Source organism: Argopecten irradians, chromosome 1, assembly GCF_041381155.1.
Source record: "Argopecten irradians isolate NY chromosome 1, Ai_NY, whole genome shotgun sequence".
Taxonomy (NCBI): domain Eukaryota; kingdom Metazoa; phylum Mollusca; class Bivalvia; order Pectinida; family Pectinidae; genus Argopecten; species Argopecten irradians.
In genome coordinates, this window is record NC_091134.1 from 7093960 (window position 1) to 7110116 (window position 16157).

Here is a 16157-nt window from a genome sequence, read left to right on the forward strand (position 1 = left end):
GTTTTGTAGTTATTAATGAACATGAAATGTGAACTGTAACTTCTGAAGTGTATAGATAGTTTATACTGTTCTTGTAGATGCATGCCAAAAAAAACCCCGTTTATTACATATGTTTAAATGTAAGTATGTGCTACTAGTGTAAATAGTCTGAAAAGGGCACGTGTGAAGTCAATAGGTAGAGTGTGTGTCGGGACGCCACACATAAAAGGGGGGAGGTATGTGAAAGAGCGATACATTTGTATAGGGGGATAGATCACGTTACAGGACCAGAGGGGGAGAGTGTAGGGTCAGGCACCAATTTGAATTAATTGGTGTGATAAGAGCAGGTGTCAGGGCTGTCGGCCAGTCGCTGTCGTCTGACTGTAACTGGAGTGAGATGGTATGGTGTGTCCAGTTAATCTGATGAATGGTTATTGTTTTATGATAAGAGAGCGAGAGTTCATTTGAATGGAATGTGAGCTGATTTCATGGATGTTGACAATTAATTATAAGGTAATGATTGAGACTAAACAGGGTCGTGAGAACGAGAGAATGGAGGTGTGTCCGTTTAGGTATGGTATGATAAAACAAGTACGATTGGATTTGGAAAGTCAGTTTTAGAGTTGAGTTTCAGTGTTGGAGTGTCTCAGTTTGGAGTCAGTTAAGTGAGCTGTGTCCTGTGCGTGCGTGACTATGTAAAGACTTGTACTGTTGAATTGTATATACTTGGACATGTAAATTAATTGTAAATAAAATTGCTTCGATTACGTCATCCTTACATAATGTAGAACCAGTGACAAAGTGGTGACTCCGTCACAGTTCTACTCCATCGAAGACCGATCGCGAACATGTACATGAAACTTAGACCAGTGTTTGAGACAACAGGGTCAACGACGATATCGGCATTATCGGATATATCAATGACAAGTGATCATGATCATGAATTACTAATTGAGTACAATCCACATTATAGCATAAGATCATTATTATGAACTTTGTAATAACTACATGCAAAAACTTATATACATAATATATGTTTATGCTACATGTAAATATACATGTATATGAACCACAGGTGTTAGGCTCAATAGACTTTTTTCTCTCTCTTAAATATATACATGTACAAATGTATATGTAATGCGTCAATATACAATGTATAAAGAGAGAAAAATGTCTATGGAGCCAAACACCAGTGCATGAACCACATATGTAGGCCAATGTGATTCATTTTTATCTCATAACTCATTGCATGCACGGGACAGGAAAAGGCATGCATGTACAAAATGTAAAATAGTTTGGTTTGATTGAATAGTACTAATTAAAAAATAAAGTATAAAACAGTCCTTTAATGATTTCTATACAGTTCATCAAGTGAAGAAGATCTGGTGGAAAAGTATACCAAAACAGCTAAAGAAAACCTGGATCAGTCCTTCATTAAAAGAAGAGAAAATGGGGAAAATATCCGTTTAAATAAGACTGGTAAAGTCCTAGCAGTCATCACGAACTTATTCTTTCTCACATATTTTATTTAGCGCATAAACTTTTAGAATTGCTCCATTAATCGAACTTTTCCTATGAAAACAAATGGACTGAACGCTAATAAACATAATTCACGTTCAGCATAAAATGAAATGCACACTCGTGAAATTAGAGAAATTTCAGTTTCAATTCCCTTTTCCTTTTTACTACGTACATGTAAGAATTACGTACCGACGGCAAATGATAGTCCACCAGGTAGTATCAAGGGTCAAAATAATATATGTTGTGTCTTTTTAATGATGAAACTCCAATAGTCTGACAATATTTACATTATGTATATCCCCTTAGTTCACTCTAATACTGACGTTTGTACTAATATAAATGCGAGTCTTTGATTAGTTTAATTCGCTCCGTGTACATAAAATTGTAGGCCTATATTCAAAAATGCCCATACGATAATTAAGACTCATGCACCTGGTAATCACTACTTGATGTATATAATGATCCTTTTTACGCTTAAGGCTATATAGCCTTACAGCGTATTGTCATTGCCTGCGATACCGGAAATACTGGAAATGCCTTTTCGACTACGACACCACCTAGCGTGAAAAAGTACTACACCTCAGGTCCAAAAAATCCGCTTTCTAAAGCAAATATGCTGTCATGGTGTAATTATGATTGCATGAAAAAAATCTGTAGTATTTCCTTAAGTGTTATAGTTTCAAAAATGTGTCCAAAGCTATAATATCATTGTCTATTAATGGAAAATAGTGAGAATAATTTGCATGAATGATAGCGATCGATGACCTAAATTCTCGCCAATCATTTGCATATAGGATGAACTTCTAGTTTAGATAACACTAAATAAAGGAATTGACAGGATTTAAGTATGTATAAGTAGGGTTGGTATGGGTACTAAATTTTGTCCTCGTGTACCCGAATTTAAGTATCCGATCCGTACCTAGGTACTCGACATGTATTCCTACAGTATGTGAACGTATTCCTATGTGAACGTATCAACTTCGTGAGTTAACGTTAGCTTAGTGGTACAATTTACCGATGTTGTTTGGGGCGATCTGCAGATGGAGCAAATTTCAATGTAATCATAATGAAATGTGAGAGATTTATTTTCCAATACTGCAAATGGCATTGGTATATCAATTTAATATCAATCGGTAACATCATACAATCGTAATGTAACAAGCTGACAGAGCCCAGAATGTCCGTGACAGATGTTGTTTACCGCACATGCGCAACAGGAAGTACAAAAGAGTGACGTAGTCTTCATTCGGATAGCCTCTGGTGTTGTCATATACAGCATACCGATAGTGAAAGTAAACATGTGCGCCATTCATGATCACTTCTCCGATCATGGGAAATAAGAATTGCAACAATGTTGCTTGTGAACATGTCGTTAGCAGATGAAGTGTCATCCTTTGTGAGTAAAATAGAACAAAATAGTGCTGTTTTGTACTTCTTGTTACTGAATTTTACGTTTACACAGACATCTAACACTCAGTATCAGTATGTTTCGTCAGTATTTTGACGGATGCCCGGCCGGGAAGCCTACACATGGTTCCTACGTGTATTTTGACGGGTACCCGGGTACTTCCCCAACACGACCCGTGTGGCAATAATCAAGGCCTACAACATTCCATTCGTATTTGGACACAGAAACAGCAAAAATCGTAAGTGTTCATTTCGTTTTGCTTATACCTGTCTACAGTAAATAAATTACACATGAAGTGAACTTACGTGTCTCTGTGTATTTCTGCTAACGTATGTGATATAGATGTTTTATTTTATTACAAGAACAAGAACATTACTTTATATTTTGGAGCAGTTTCCTTTTCAAATTCGAAGTTGACAAAAATTAACTGCTAGCATTATTTTCTAATTTTATGACATACAATTTAATGCATTTAATTCAGTAGGTGTAACAGATTTAATTTGCTAAATTGTCCATATTGATACCGTGGTAATGGAGTGTCACATCACAAAACATAACAGTATGTAGGATTTTGTATAGTGTGTAACATACATGACAATGAAATAGCATATTGATGTAATCAATTAATATATAGCTACTGTTGTAGAGGAAAAGATATCACCTTCTGACTGACTCTGCTACAACAGTAGCTAATCAATATAGAGATACAATTGTAGCGGGATTGGACTGGGTCGATCATCGGTGACCAGGTAGCTCAGTCGGTAGAGAACTCGGCTAGTGTTCTGAGGGTCCCGGATTTGAATCCCGGTCTGGCCGCTACATTTTCTCCTCTCCTGTTACAAAATTGGCGCCCAACTAAATAACCTACGTTGGTGGTATTTGGAAGATTCTCGTATGTCTTCGAGGGTGAAGACTTCGAGAAAGGAGGGAGGAGTGTAGCAGGATTGGACTGGGTCAATCATCGGAGACCAGGTAGCTCAGTCGGTAGAGCACTCAGTTAGTGTTCTGAGGGTCCCGGGTTTGAATCCCGGTCTGGCCGCTACATTTTCTCCTCTCCTGTTACACAATCATGCATACACAATACATTTGTACATAATATACATGTGTGTATATGAAGTTTAAGAGACAAGTGTAATCACTAATAAGGCTAGATTTTATTAAGACAATTATTATCTCTGATTTAAAAACTGGAAACATGAGCTTAAAATATTGATAAAAATTAAAAATAAAAAGATTAAAAATGATGCTAATATATTAACTCAAATTACTTGTAAACAAGACTCCACAACTGACTTGAACTTAACAAAATTCTTTAAGTTTATGTTAGAGGACTCTATAACTTTTTATTGAAATTATTGCATATTTTGTTAAATTCTAAAATAACAGGACCCAATATTTGCTAGTCATCCACAGCAGACTCAAAATGTTGAAGAATTGAGATTATCAAGAAGCAGTGACATAATACCGGGCATATATTAACTAGCTGCAATGGCAGATATATAAAGCTCTAGACAACTTTGTCGTCAGATCTAGGGTTACAATTCTGTCTAATTGACCGTAGTGTTGCAAAACATCTAATGATGAACATGACATAATTAGCGGACTGCAGGTTTCAAGTAAATTTGCAATTGAACAGATTTACGGTATGTAAAAACATATCAAAAAGCATACGTTCAGATGGACATGTATCACTAAAGAGTAAAATAAAAATAATGTTTTGTTATGTTATGCTATGTTATTTTATTCAAGTATTTTTGAATAAACATAATTAAACACAGTTCACTTCAGTGATAGGGAAGGAGATTTGTTACTATGCGACTATGTCCCCTTGAAATAAAATTTCGATGGGACATTTGATCAGACAATGCGCCAAAACAACATTTTCTAGGGACATTGAGGCGAAAACAAAAATTAACATCAGCATGTATCATCAATGTTTTATTAGTCACTCATTAGTCAGTGTACTGTTGATTCAGCAAATAAGTAAATAATGCTAGCAGATGAATTTGTTAACTGATAATTTAACCAGAAACTGCTTCAAAATTAGATGTAATATTAAACTTTTTTTTCTTGTTGTAAAACAAAACATTGATTATATGTATGTTAGCAGAAATACACAGACATGTTACCTAGTTCACTTCATGCGTCATTGTTTGTCAAATACAAAATCAGAAACATAAGTGGTATGTAGTTCATATACCAACCCAAAGACCAATTTATTCAATGTAGAAACAAAACGAAATGAACGCTTACAAATTTTACTGTTTCTGTCTCCAAATACGGAAGGGATGTTGAAGATTATTAGCGTAATGCACGTGGTTGCGTTGTTCAGGTGTTCTTCAGATAAAGTTACGTGAATGTGATCGACCACATCGGGGGGATGCTAAAGAAATTGTCTCTGTCGCTTTCAAGCTGTTGAGTGAAAAGAATGGAAATTATCTCTCATAGATGATTTCGACCAGCAAGTACAGTATCAGATTTACATCTAGGTTCTAACGCAGGGAACTCCCTGAACAGTATCAGATTTTGCGTTATGACATCTTTGTTTACATCGGACCGCTTATACCATTGCTGAGTGTCACGTGACAAGTCGCTTATTTAGATGAAAAACGCTTACACTCGAAGGCAGAACACGATAAATAGTTACATTTTCTTAAAAAAACGATAAACAAAACTCGATATTTCAATGCATTAGTGGTTTGTAATACATGTCATATAACCTCTGTATACATTTGACAAATCAGCGGGTGGGGAACCAATAAAAAAAGACCTTACGTCATCGTGTTTAGAAACCGGGGTCCGTCTCAAAAACCATAATATCTTACCGATGATCAATCAAAATGTCTAAGTATGTTTTTTGATGCGTCATTTATCCAACAAATGCGCGTATGGCGCAGGGCGTGTGGCCTTCCCTATCACTGCACTTTGATTGGCTTTCCCAAATGATTTACGTGTGTTGTTTGTTTGATTAATTAACGTCCTATTAACAGCTATGGCCTCCTATGTATGCAGTGTGTTGCGTGAATGTTGTGCGAGGTGCGTGTTTTGGGAGACTGCAGTAAATTCATGTTGTGTCTTCTTGTATAGTGGAACTGTTGCCCTTTTTATAGTGCTATATCACTGAAGCATGCAACTGAAGACACCAAACAACACTCCCCACCCGGTCACATTATACTGACAACGGGCAAACCAGTCGTCCCACTCCCCTTATGCTGAACGCTAAGCAGGAGCGGAAACTACAACTTTTATAGACTTTGGTCTGTCTCGGCCAGGGGACAGAACCCAGAGCCTTCCTCACAGGGGCGAACGCTCATCTCAAGGCCAAAAGTGAGGCGGTGCCAATGGAGGCATTGGGAAAGATAGTAAGTTAGGAAATAGTCACCTTTTACGATCATGCAATAAGGGCAGCAGGTACAATTCTAACGCCCTACCTGCAGGGCCAACAAAAAATTGGTTACTTGTTGTTGAAGATTTCATGTGTGTAAGGGGTACCAGTGGGGAAATCATTGCAAACAAATTATCATTAGATAAACCCAGAGAAGTCTGAATGTTTTTTCTGGTTGTTGGACATTATTCTCAGAAATCACATAAGGCGTCGCTACACGTACTGAATAGAAACATTGCCGGGAGCACGTGGAGCATCTAGATATAGCCTAACTGGTACTGTACGCTAGATGGCCATGACCTACTTGTAAAAACTGTCGGTACATGGGAGATGCTGAAACAAAGTTAGGCTTTACTTAGGGGATATTTGTGGATCTGTATGCGCTAAAGTAAAGTACAGTTTTAACCGAAAAGTTATGCTTGTATACTATGTATTTCACCAACTTGTCCAAGTACATGTAAATGTATATCAGTATAGTGTATATTTGACGGAAAACTTGTTAGCATAAGGAAAAGGCCCTCTTCACATTATGAACAACTTTATTGAAATAAATAAAAGGTTAAGTTTCATATCGCAGGTTGTATTATGTTCCTGGCGTCGTCATAATTACAATGGGTTAGTTGACCATTTCTGCGCCACAAGGCAAAACTTCAATTTATTATATTATAATTGTTATAAAAAGATTTTTAATTTTTTTGTTTCGGAAAGGTAGCCTAGTGGCCCTTTCATGAATATCATGAAGTTGATAATCTTTTACATTGAATGTGAAAGCATTTGAATTATCATTATTCAAAAATGAGAATAAGAACTATGGCAGCTACCCTAGGTAACTGTGAAAAGAACAATTTGTCAAGCTTTCCTATCATTGCTTCCTAATAAACAATACTGTATGGTAGCCTTCTTAGCTTTTTGGGTAGCTAACACTTGTTTTTTATGTCTACTCATCTGAATACCTGCAAATTAAATTTCTTCACTTGCCTTAAGCTCTCAGTACTTTCAGTACTTTGATTTAAATACACGAAACGTAATCGAAAAAAATCAATCAGTTAATTATACAGAAATGAAATCTCGACAGGTATCGATATCGGTATATAGATACAACGTACAGATTGATGTATCTCGACTAGCGTCGATTCCAGTGATCTTTCATCTATATGTACATGCATGTACTATAACATATTTCATAGACGAATATCGTTATAAAATACCCAAAGAATGAATAGAAAGCAGTTATAATACATGTATATAGTAAGCTATTAGTCCACCTCTTTACGTATGTTCTAAGTACTTACATGTAGATATACTGTGCTCTCCTTACTCTCAAATTATGAATAGATTAGTAGCATCATGGTATTTATTTATCTATATATTGTTTTGGATTAATACTGTATTTATCTCAAATTATTACACGAGAGGAAAGAAAATTAACCGATAATCACCAAAATTGACACGGCCACGTGTTTATATTTGTACGATAAAATACCCCATATGGTGCCCCATGTATGCATTTCACTATTTACATCCACTATTTTTCGATTAATACGTATTTTGTATTAAGCTTTATATAAACTATATGTAACCTTTGACAGGACACATTTATAATCTGTGAAATCTATTATGTATCATATACTAAAACAATTATAGAACATTGTATTGCTCACCGTTTCCTCAAAACTGCCCTCTGTCTCGGCCATGCTTGTTTTGTTTACTATACACGAGGTATTTTTAACTATGCAAATCAACCCGTTCTATTTTAAGAATTCTTTACTAATTGATTATTGCGTAATTATCTTCATTGGAAAGAAACCAAATGAAGAACCTTTCATAAGGGATGTTAATGTATATTTTAGCAAAGTTTGGAAAAAGCATAATAGGACATTAAACATAAACTTTGTTCGATCACGCCTTCTCCGTTACCTGACAAAACACTTCACAGATGAAGGCGGAGAGGTAAGTAAACAAACAATTCAGAGTTTACAATATGTAAAATAAATGCTTAAAACTTGAAGTTGTGTAGTTGAACAATTGAATTTATGGAATACACCGATGGTGAATCTTGATGATTGATTTTTTTACAGTAAATCACCAGCATTCCTGTTTCTCTGGTTATGCATAGATGTTAAACGTTAGAAGATGTTAGCTTTCATCGTCTTTTCTTTAATATTCCACGATTTTTCTTTTCCAAAATTTCTTGCAATGGGAACTTTCTTTTCGAAATGTAGTTTCCAAGATTCAAGGACATGACCATTCTCTTGCAATGGAAACTTTCTTTTAAAAAAAAACAACCCAACTGTTTCATTTCAAAACTAAAAGACACTCTCGTTCTCTTGCAGTGATTTTTTCTCTTGCACTGAACCCTTCTTTTCACTGCCAAAGATTATTAGAAGCTTTTTGTTTGCTTTACCAAAGCATATTTTATAATATATCAGGGGAAAATTATAAAAAATGCTTGAGTTGGTTGGTATACGTTATATTTGCTGCGTGTAGTGGTCAAGGGTTAAAGCCAAATCTGCCGTCCAATATGGATGATTTTATAGATCGTGTTTGCTCAATACCAAGCTGAATATATGGCAGTGTTATCAGGACATGCAGTCTTGACCTATACAAATCCCACATGCATACTGTTGTGGTTTGTTATCAGACATCCTCGATACTTTAGGGGTTACCATTACCGACGTTATATCCACCCCATAGTAAAACTGTAGGCAACAGAACATGTAATATTTGACCTGATTCTGTATATCAAAGAAATTCTATAACGGTGCAATGTGTTTGACTGTCTCTCTCTCTGTAATCTCCAAGGGAAGTATCTGCAGGCCTATGATTGGTAGTTTATTTCTTTTCAACTGCCTTCAGTTTTAAGGGGTGAATATAACGTCAGTGATAGTAACCCCTGGAGTATCGAGGATGTTACCAGATAACAAACAATGGATATATATATCGAACAGATGTACCTAAAATACATAACATGACAAAGACAACACAGTGGGACATACGCCAGTAAATACTTTTGATAAATTTATGATGATTTGATATCGCGGTTTTGCTTTGCTGAATAGATATACGTGATCATTTGTGAATATATTTTAACAAAAAAAAAGAGAAAAGAAAAAGAAAACAGAAATTAATTATGTTGGTTTCTTCTTATAGCTAAGCCACACGTCACGTGCAGATGGCGGAACGAGATCCCCGTCCAGACCCCCCTTCAGTGGTCGGTACACGACATAGCCACCATTTGGAATGTCCGATCTGTCTGGAACAGTTCCGTCAGCCAATGCTTCTCCCCTGTCTTCATTGTGAGGAGTATTTAAGTTTTTACATCGTCAAGGAAACTTCAGAGGAGAGTGGTACTGTGGCATCATTTACTTGTCCGGTGTGTAGGAAGTTGAGTCACCCCGTTGATAAATCCCAGGAAAAGGAGAACTGGGCGAAGCAGTTCCCGTCAGACAGTCACGTCGGGGAGAGGATCAGGTTTGAGAACCAAACGACGGAACAACGCTTTTGGTAAACCGTGTCAGAAGAAAGGGAACGTTACGCTTACAGACTTCTGGTCCATCAAGTCGTTATTCTGTAAAACGTGTAAAGAGGATTACTATGATATAGTTCACAGTGATTGTGATCAATATTACAGAATCTGGCAGATTCCAGCTCGGCCAGGATCAATCGATCAGGAGATGCGACACGCACAAATCGCAGATAGATTGCTATGTGAGGACCACAAGTATCTCGGCTGCAGTAAGTGTATACACGTGGATCACAGGATGTGTGAAGACGTGTCTACGGCAGAGGAATGCATCCGAAAATTAGAAAGTAAAACCCTACTTCAACAGAAGATGGAGTCGATACAGCAAGGAGTTGGTGCTTTGGAGGCCTTGATTAAGGATTACTATCTACACATTCAAAGCGTCTCAGACGACAAGGACGCGGTATTGAAGAGTCTTGACGACCTACAGGAACAGATCAATAGACGTGTAGAGGAACTGAAGAAGGAGGTGACGGAAGAGTTGGTATCATGTAAGAAGAACATGAGAATCGGAAGGACTCCACTCAGAAGTGCGAAAGACTGAAGGAAGCCATAGAGAATACTCTGACGTCGTCTACCATAGCTTTACAGAATAAAGACCACGTGAGTACGATCCTGTTATACCAGAAAGGACAGGCCGAGCTCGAGCCATGTAAAGACGTGACGCATAATGTGACCAATACCTTTTATACCACGAGAATTGAGCATGATCTTGGATTTGGTGTGTCAGGAAAATTTGCATCCTTGAGTCTAGGGGAAGTTGCTGTGAGAGAGCAGCCTAGAAATATCCCATCTGGCTTGAAGGTTTTCTGTATACCATTTTCTAAAAGAAAGTTGAAAGAAATAAGAAAGGTGTCCATTCGAAGATCGTCAGATTCGTCCGATTGCAAAGTAAAAGGACGGTATAGCCAACAGAAATGGCAGATTTGTCGTGGGTTTAGGCAGCGGAGTGTTTAACGTAACTGAGAACGACATGGCAATTATATCATTGGGACCCGATGGGTATATTTGGAGAATGTCCTGCCATCCTCTGTACGTCACATTTTACATCGACACTCCTGGCAGTACTGCCGTCAGCAGATTGTCTGATGATAACAAACTTATTAACCTGTTGAAAGTCGGAGTCGTCAAGAAGGCGTGGGGAGTTGACGTCGATATGGAAGGTAACGTATATGTGAGTGGCAATGGTTCTAACAACGTGATACAGATGTCTGGGGAGGGGACAAACATCCGGGAACTGTTGACGGAAGCGGACGGAATCGTCCAGCCGATAACAAAATCTGTATGTAGAGATATGGTTGTGGTGGCGAATGATTCAACCAATAAACAAAATTATATCCACGTGTTTCAAATATTTTTTAGAAACATATTTAAGTTGTGTTTCATCATCTTGAAATGACGAGTTGTCAGTAATAACTCGATGTAGTTTAACATTTGACACAACTTATCCTAGTGTATTTATGGTGCATCATATTCATAGGAGGACATTTTCTGATTACTACATGTAAAACCGATATCATTCTGACTAAACTGGATAACAACTATCAAGTATATATCAGTAGGAAGTGTAGCTGACTGTGCCACAAGCTTTCGTCGCCATTCCTACTTCTTATGTCATCAGAGGACACCTTTATAAAACTCATATCTAAGTAACTTCATATCGCTAGTGTCATCTTTTTGAGTACCAATGAAAAAGCATATTTATCAAGATGTCCGGTTAAATATAGAAAATGAATGGACAACCATATAAGTTTTTCGTATAAAAGTAAGCGATTTCGCTTTATTCTTCGGAAGGGGCCGCGGTGGCCGATTGTAAGTTTCCCCGACATATATATGCATAATATTACCACAGGCTCGCCTCCTTTGGGTCGCGAGTCGGGCAGTTGTCAGGTACTGATCTCTGGGTGGTGATTTTTTTCTCAAAATACTGCAGCTTTCTTCCACCATCCAAATCTGGCACGTCCTTGCTGTAAATGACCATGGCGGCTAAGAGGACATTAACATAATCAAAGCATACATCATATGCTTAACTACTTATTAAAGAAACCTTACTGGTAAAATTTCAGTTCGTGCACTTTGAGGAAATTGAAAACGTGATAAAACTATTGGCAAGTTGAATGAAGTAGTTCAATTTTCAGTTTAAGATTTACGCTAGATAATATTGACAGGAAACACGTTGACCTGTCACACATAAATTGTACAAATGGTTAGATATACATGTAGTTCAACAGAGACAATAGAGATATCATCCTAAACATTTATCAGGTAGTTGCAGAAATACATGTATACTGTGTGACTTTGGAAAAGATAAATCATATCCGTTACTATCTTCATGTAAATCTATGTCACCAGAAGTGGGCAAGTCCATATTAAAAAAAAAGATCACTGCATTGTTGCTATTGACAAAGTATATTATTTTAATTTTCTAGAATTACAATTTAAGAATATAGGAGAAATATGTAGTCCAGCCGGATTTTCATTATTCATTTTAGCTTTAAATATACCTAGCAATGGTGCTAAACTAATATCAGGATCAAGTGCGTTCCAAATTCGCATGACATCAGGAAAGAAGCTATTGCAAAATTGACCTAAACGGGGAAGAACCTACACTGTATGTTACCTATGTTATGTACAGGTTATGATAGTAGAAATGTGTACATTCATACAAGTACATAATTATATATAGATAACAAGATGTTGTTAACATAGTATTACTTTATTCAGTCAAAATACATTAACTGACATAAGTTTGACGTTCTGTCAATAATAATTAACACAAGCATAGTGTTTTGATGTAAATAAATAGAATTCTATGAAGATAGTGTTGGTATGCGAGACGTCAATCTCCTACACGTACATGTGCCGTGGTCGAAGCAGATACATATAGATCTACATAAATGTACATGTGTATTATGAAGACACAGTATTTACATATTAAAAATAAATTGATCTATAGATTTCGCTTAAAACGGCAACTTTTAAGTGCTAGAATATTAAACTAAAAACGTTTACAAACAAATAAGATATGTAGACGTTACATTTGTACCTGTCAAATTACAGTCAACAGTAGTACAGGGTGTATATGTAAAGTACTATCTACAAAATGTACGCGTAAATTGTATTACGGCGATATCATTATACTGCCATTATCACGTTACCGGCGACTTTGAGTCGGTAGTTTTTGCACTAAATTTAACTTGACAGTTAACAATATTCTTTCATGTGGTTTAAGCAACAGTTCAATATCCAAACGTAACTCACATATACCTCTAACGTTTCGTAATTAACGTGTTTTGCGCGAAAGATCGGCTGCCGTTTACTACCATACAATGCTCTGTCCATGTAAACCGGAAGTTGCTTTACTCCGGGCGCCACTATCGCTTTACAAAGGGCGATAACTCAAAAAAAGTTATGTGGATACGTCTATATCTATATACAGTGTGCAATAACAGTGATGTATACTGTAAACAAGAATGAATCCATCAAACTGATTTAATAACGACTACTTCACGGCATATTCGCGTGTATAAGTCAGAAATAGAATAACTTTCCTACATATTGCGTTTTCGAATGACTTCACAGCGTGCTTTTCCAAAAATACAAATTCTCGACAGTATGCACGATAAGGTCGCGCGTTCTCATCGCATGCCAAACATTCCAAAGGTGTAGGAGGAATTCTCGACCTTGAACCTGTCAGTTCGAATTATTGTTATGTTAGTCTTGTCCTATTTACTATATCATATCATGGAATTGATTATTAGTTACTTTATTACCAACCTTAATCGCCTTTCGAGGTGTTCTGTCCGTTAACAATTCTTGTTAAGGCTATTTTTGAGAAAGGACACAAGGGATCAAATTTCATATGTAGGTTCGAGGACCCTAGTTGAACATATTCATTTTGGAACCGATCGACAAAAAACGATGGCCGATAGGCAGACATCTTAGATTTTTATAGTTATAGATTGTTACAGTTGTATTTCTCATAACGTACTGAAAGGGATCAAATTTCATACTAGGCCCCCATGGGCCTTAGTTGTGCATATTGGGTCTGATCAGTCAACGAGATGGTCAACAGGCTTGCACAGCCATCTTGATTTTTGATAGTTGAAAATCATAACTATTACCGCTAGCTCTCGGAGAGTAATGAAGAGATCTGTCTTACTTGTAATACAGTATAGGTTCAATTAAGGCATAGCATCTATCTGTCTGATCTATCCTTGATTCTCTCCCTGTTGTACTGTCTGATCTATCCTTGCCAATCTCCCCTGTTGTTCTGTCTGATCTATCCTTGATTATCTCCCCTATTGTTCTATCTAAAAACATCCTTGATTATCTCCCGTTGTTATGTCTGACCTATCCTTGTTTATCTCCCCTAATGTTCTGTCTGATCTATCCTTGATTATCTCCCCTATTGTTCTGTCTGAAAATATCCTTGATTATCTCCCATTGTTCTGTCTGATTTATCCTTGTTTATCTCTTCTGTTGTTCTGCTAGATATATCCTTGATTATCTCCCCTGTTGTTCTGACCGATCTATCCTTTATTATCTCCCCTCCTGTTCTGCTAGATCTATCCTTGATTATCTCCCCTGTAGTTCTGCTAGATTTATCCTTGATTATCTCCCGTTGTTCTGTCTGGTCTATCCTTGTTTATCTCCCCCTGTTGTTCTGTCTGATCTATCCTTGTTTACCTCCCCTAATGTTCTGTCTGATCTATTCTTGATTATCTCCCCTATTGTTCTGTCTGATCTATTCTTGATTATCTCCCCTATTGTTCTGTCTGAAAATATCCTTGATTATCTCCCGTTGTCCTGTCCGATTTATCTTTGTTTATCTCTTCTGTTGTTCTGCTAGATCTATCCTTGATTATCTCCCCTGTTGTTCTGTCTTATTTATCCTCGTTTGTTTATCTCTTCTGTTGTTCTGCTAGATCTATCCTTGATTATCTCCCCTGTTGTTCTGTCTTATTTATCCTCGTTTATCTCTTCTGTTATTCTGCTAGATCTATCCTTGATTATCTTCCCTTCAAGAATCGTTGTTCTGCCAGATCTATCCTTGATTATCTCCCTTGTTGTTCTGCTAGATCTATCCTTGTTTATCTCTTCTGTTGTTCTGCTAGATCTATCCTTGATTATATCCCTTGTTGTTCTGTTAGATCTATCCTTGATTATCTCCCTTGTTGTTCTGCTAGATCTATCCTTGATTATCTCCCTTGTTGTTCTGCTAGATCTATCCTTGATTATCTCCCCTGTTGTTCGGCTAGATTATCTCCTGTTTTTCTGTCTGATCCATCCTTGTTTATCTCCCCCTGTTGTTCTGCTAGATCCATCCTTGTTTATCTCCCCCTGTTGTTCTGTCTGATCTATCCTTGTTTATCTCTTCTGTTGTTCTGCTAGATCTATCCTTGTTTATCTCCCCTGTTGTTCTGTCTGATTTATTTTTGTTTATCTCTTCTGTTCTGCTAGATCTATTCTTGGTTATCTTCCCTGTTGTTCTGCCAGATCTATCCTTGATTATCTCCCCTGTTGTTTTGCTAGATCTATCCTTGTTTATCTCTTCTGTTGTTCTGTTAGATCTCTCCTTGTTTATCCCTCCCTGTTGTTCTGTGTGATCTATCCTTGACTATCTCCCGTTGTTCTGCATTATCTATCCTTGTTTATCTCCCCGTTGTTCAGTCTGATTTATCCTTGTTCAACTCCCCTGTTCTGCTAGATCCATCCTTGTTTATCTCCCCCTGTTGTTCTGCTAGATCTATCCTTGATTATCTCCCCTGTTGTTCTGTCTAGATCTATCCTTGTTTACCTCCCCTAATGTTCTGTCTGATCTGTTCTTGATTATCTCCCCTATTGTTCTGTCTGAAAATATCCTTGATTATCTCCCGTTGTCCTGTCAGATTTATCTTTGTTTATCTCTTCTGTTGTTCTGCTAGATCTATCCTTGATTATCTCCCCTGTTGTTCTGCTAGATCTATCCTTGATTATCTTTCCTTCAAGAATCGTTGTTCTGCCAGATCTATCCTTGATTATCTCCCTTGTTGTTCTGCTAGATCTATCCTTGATTATCCCCCTTGTTGTTCTGCTAGATCTATCCTTGATTATCTCCCCTGTTGTTCGGCTAGATTATCTCCTGTTTTTCTGTCTGATCTATCCTTGTTTACCTCCCCTGTTGTTCTGTATGATCTATCCTTGATTCCCCCCACCCCCCGTTGTTCTGTCAGATTTATCCTTGTTTATCTCTTCTGTTGTTCTGCTAGACCTATCCTTGATTATCTCCCCTGTTGTTTTGCTAGATCTATCCTTGTTTATCTCTTCTGTTGTTCTGCTAGATCTATCCTTGATTATCT

At 37.1% G+C, this 16157-nt stretch overlaps 1 protein-coding gene across 1 annotated transcript; it reads left to right on the top strand.

Annotated features, from left to right (window-relative positions):
• The first annotated feature begins 9465 nt into the window (after positions 1–9465).
• Positions 9466–10360, top strand: LOC138309117 (tripartite motif-containing protein 3-like). Its single transcript, XM_069250265.1, has 2 exons — positions 9466–9764; positions 9925–10360. The coding sequence occupies exons 1-2, from the start codon at positions 9466–9468 to the stop codon at positions 10358–10360; spliced, it is 735 nt and encodes a 244-aa protein (XP_069106366.1).
• Positions 10361–16157: the final 5797 nt, after the last annotated feature.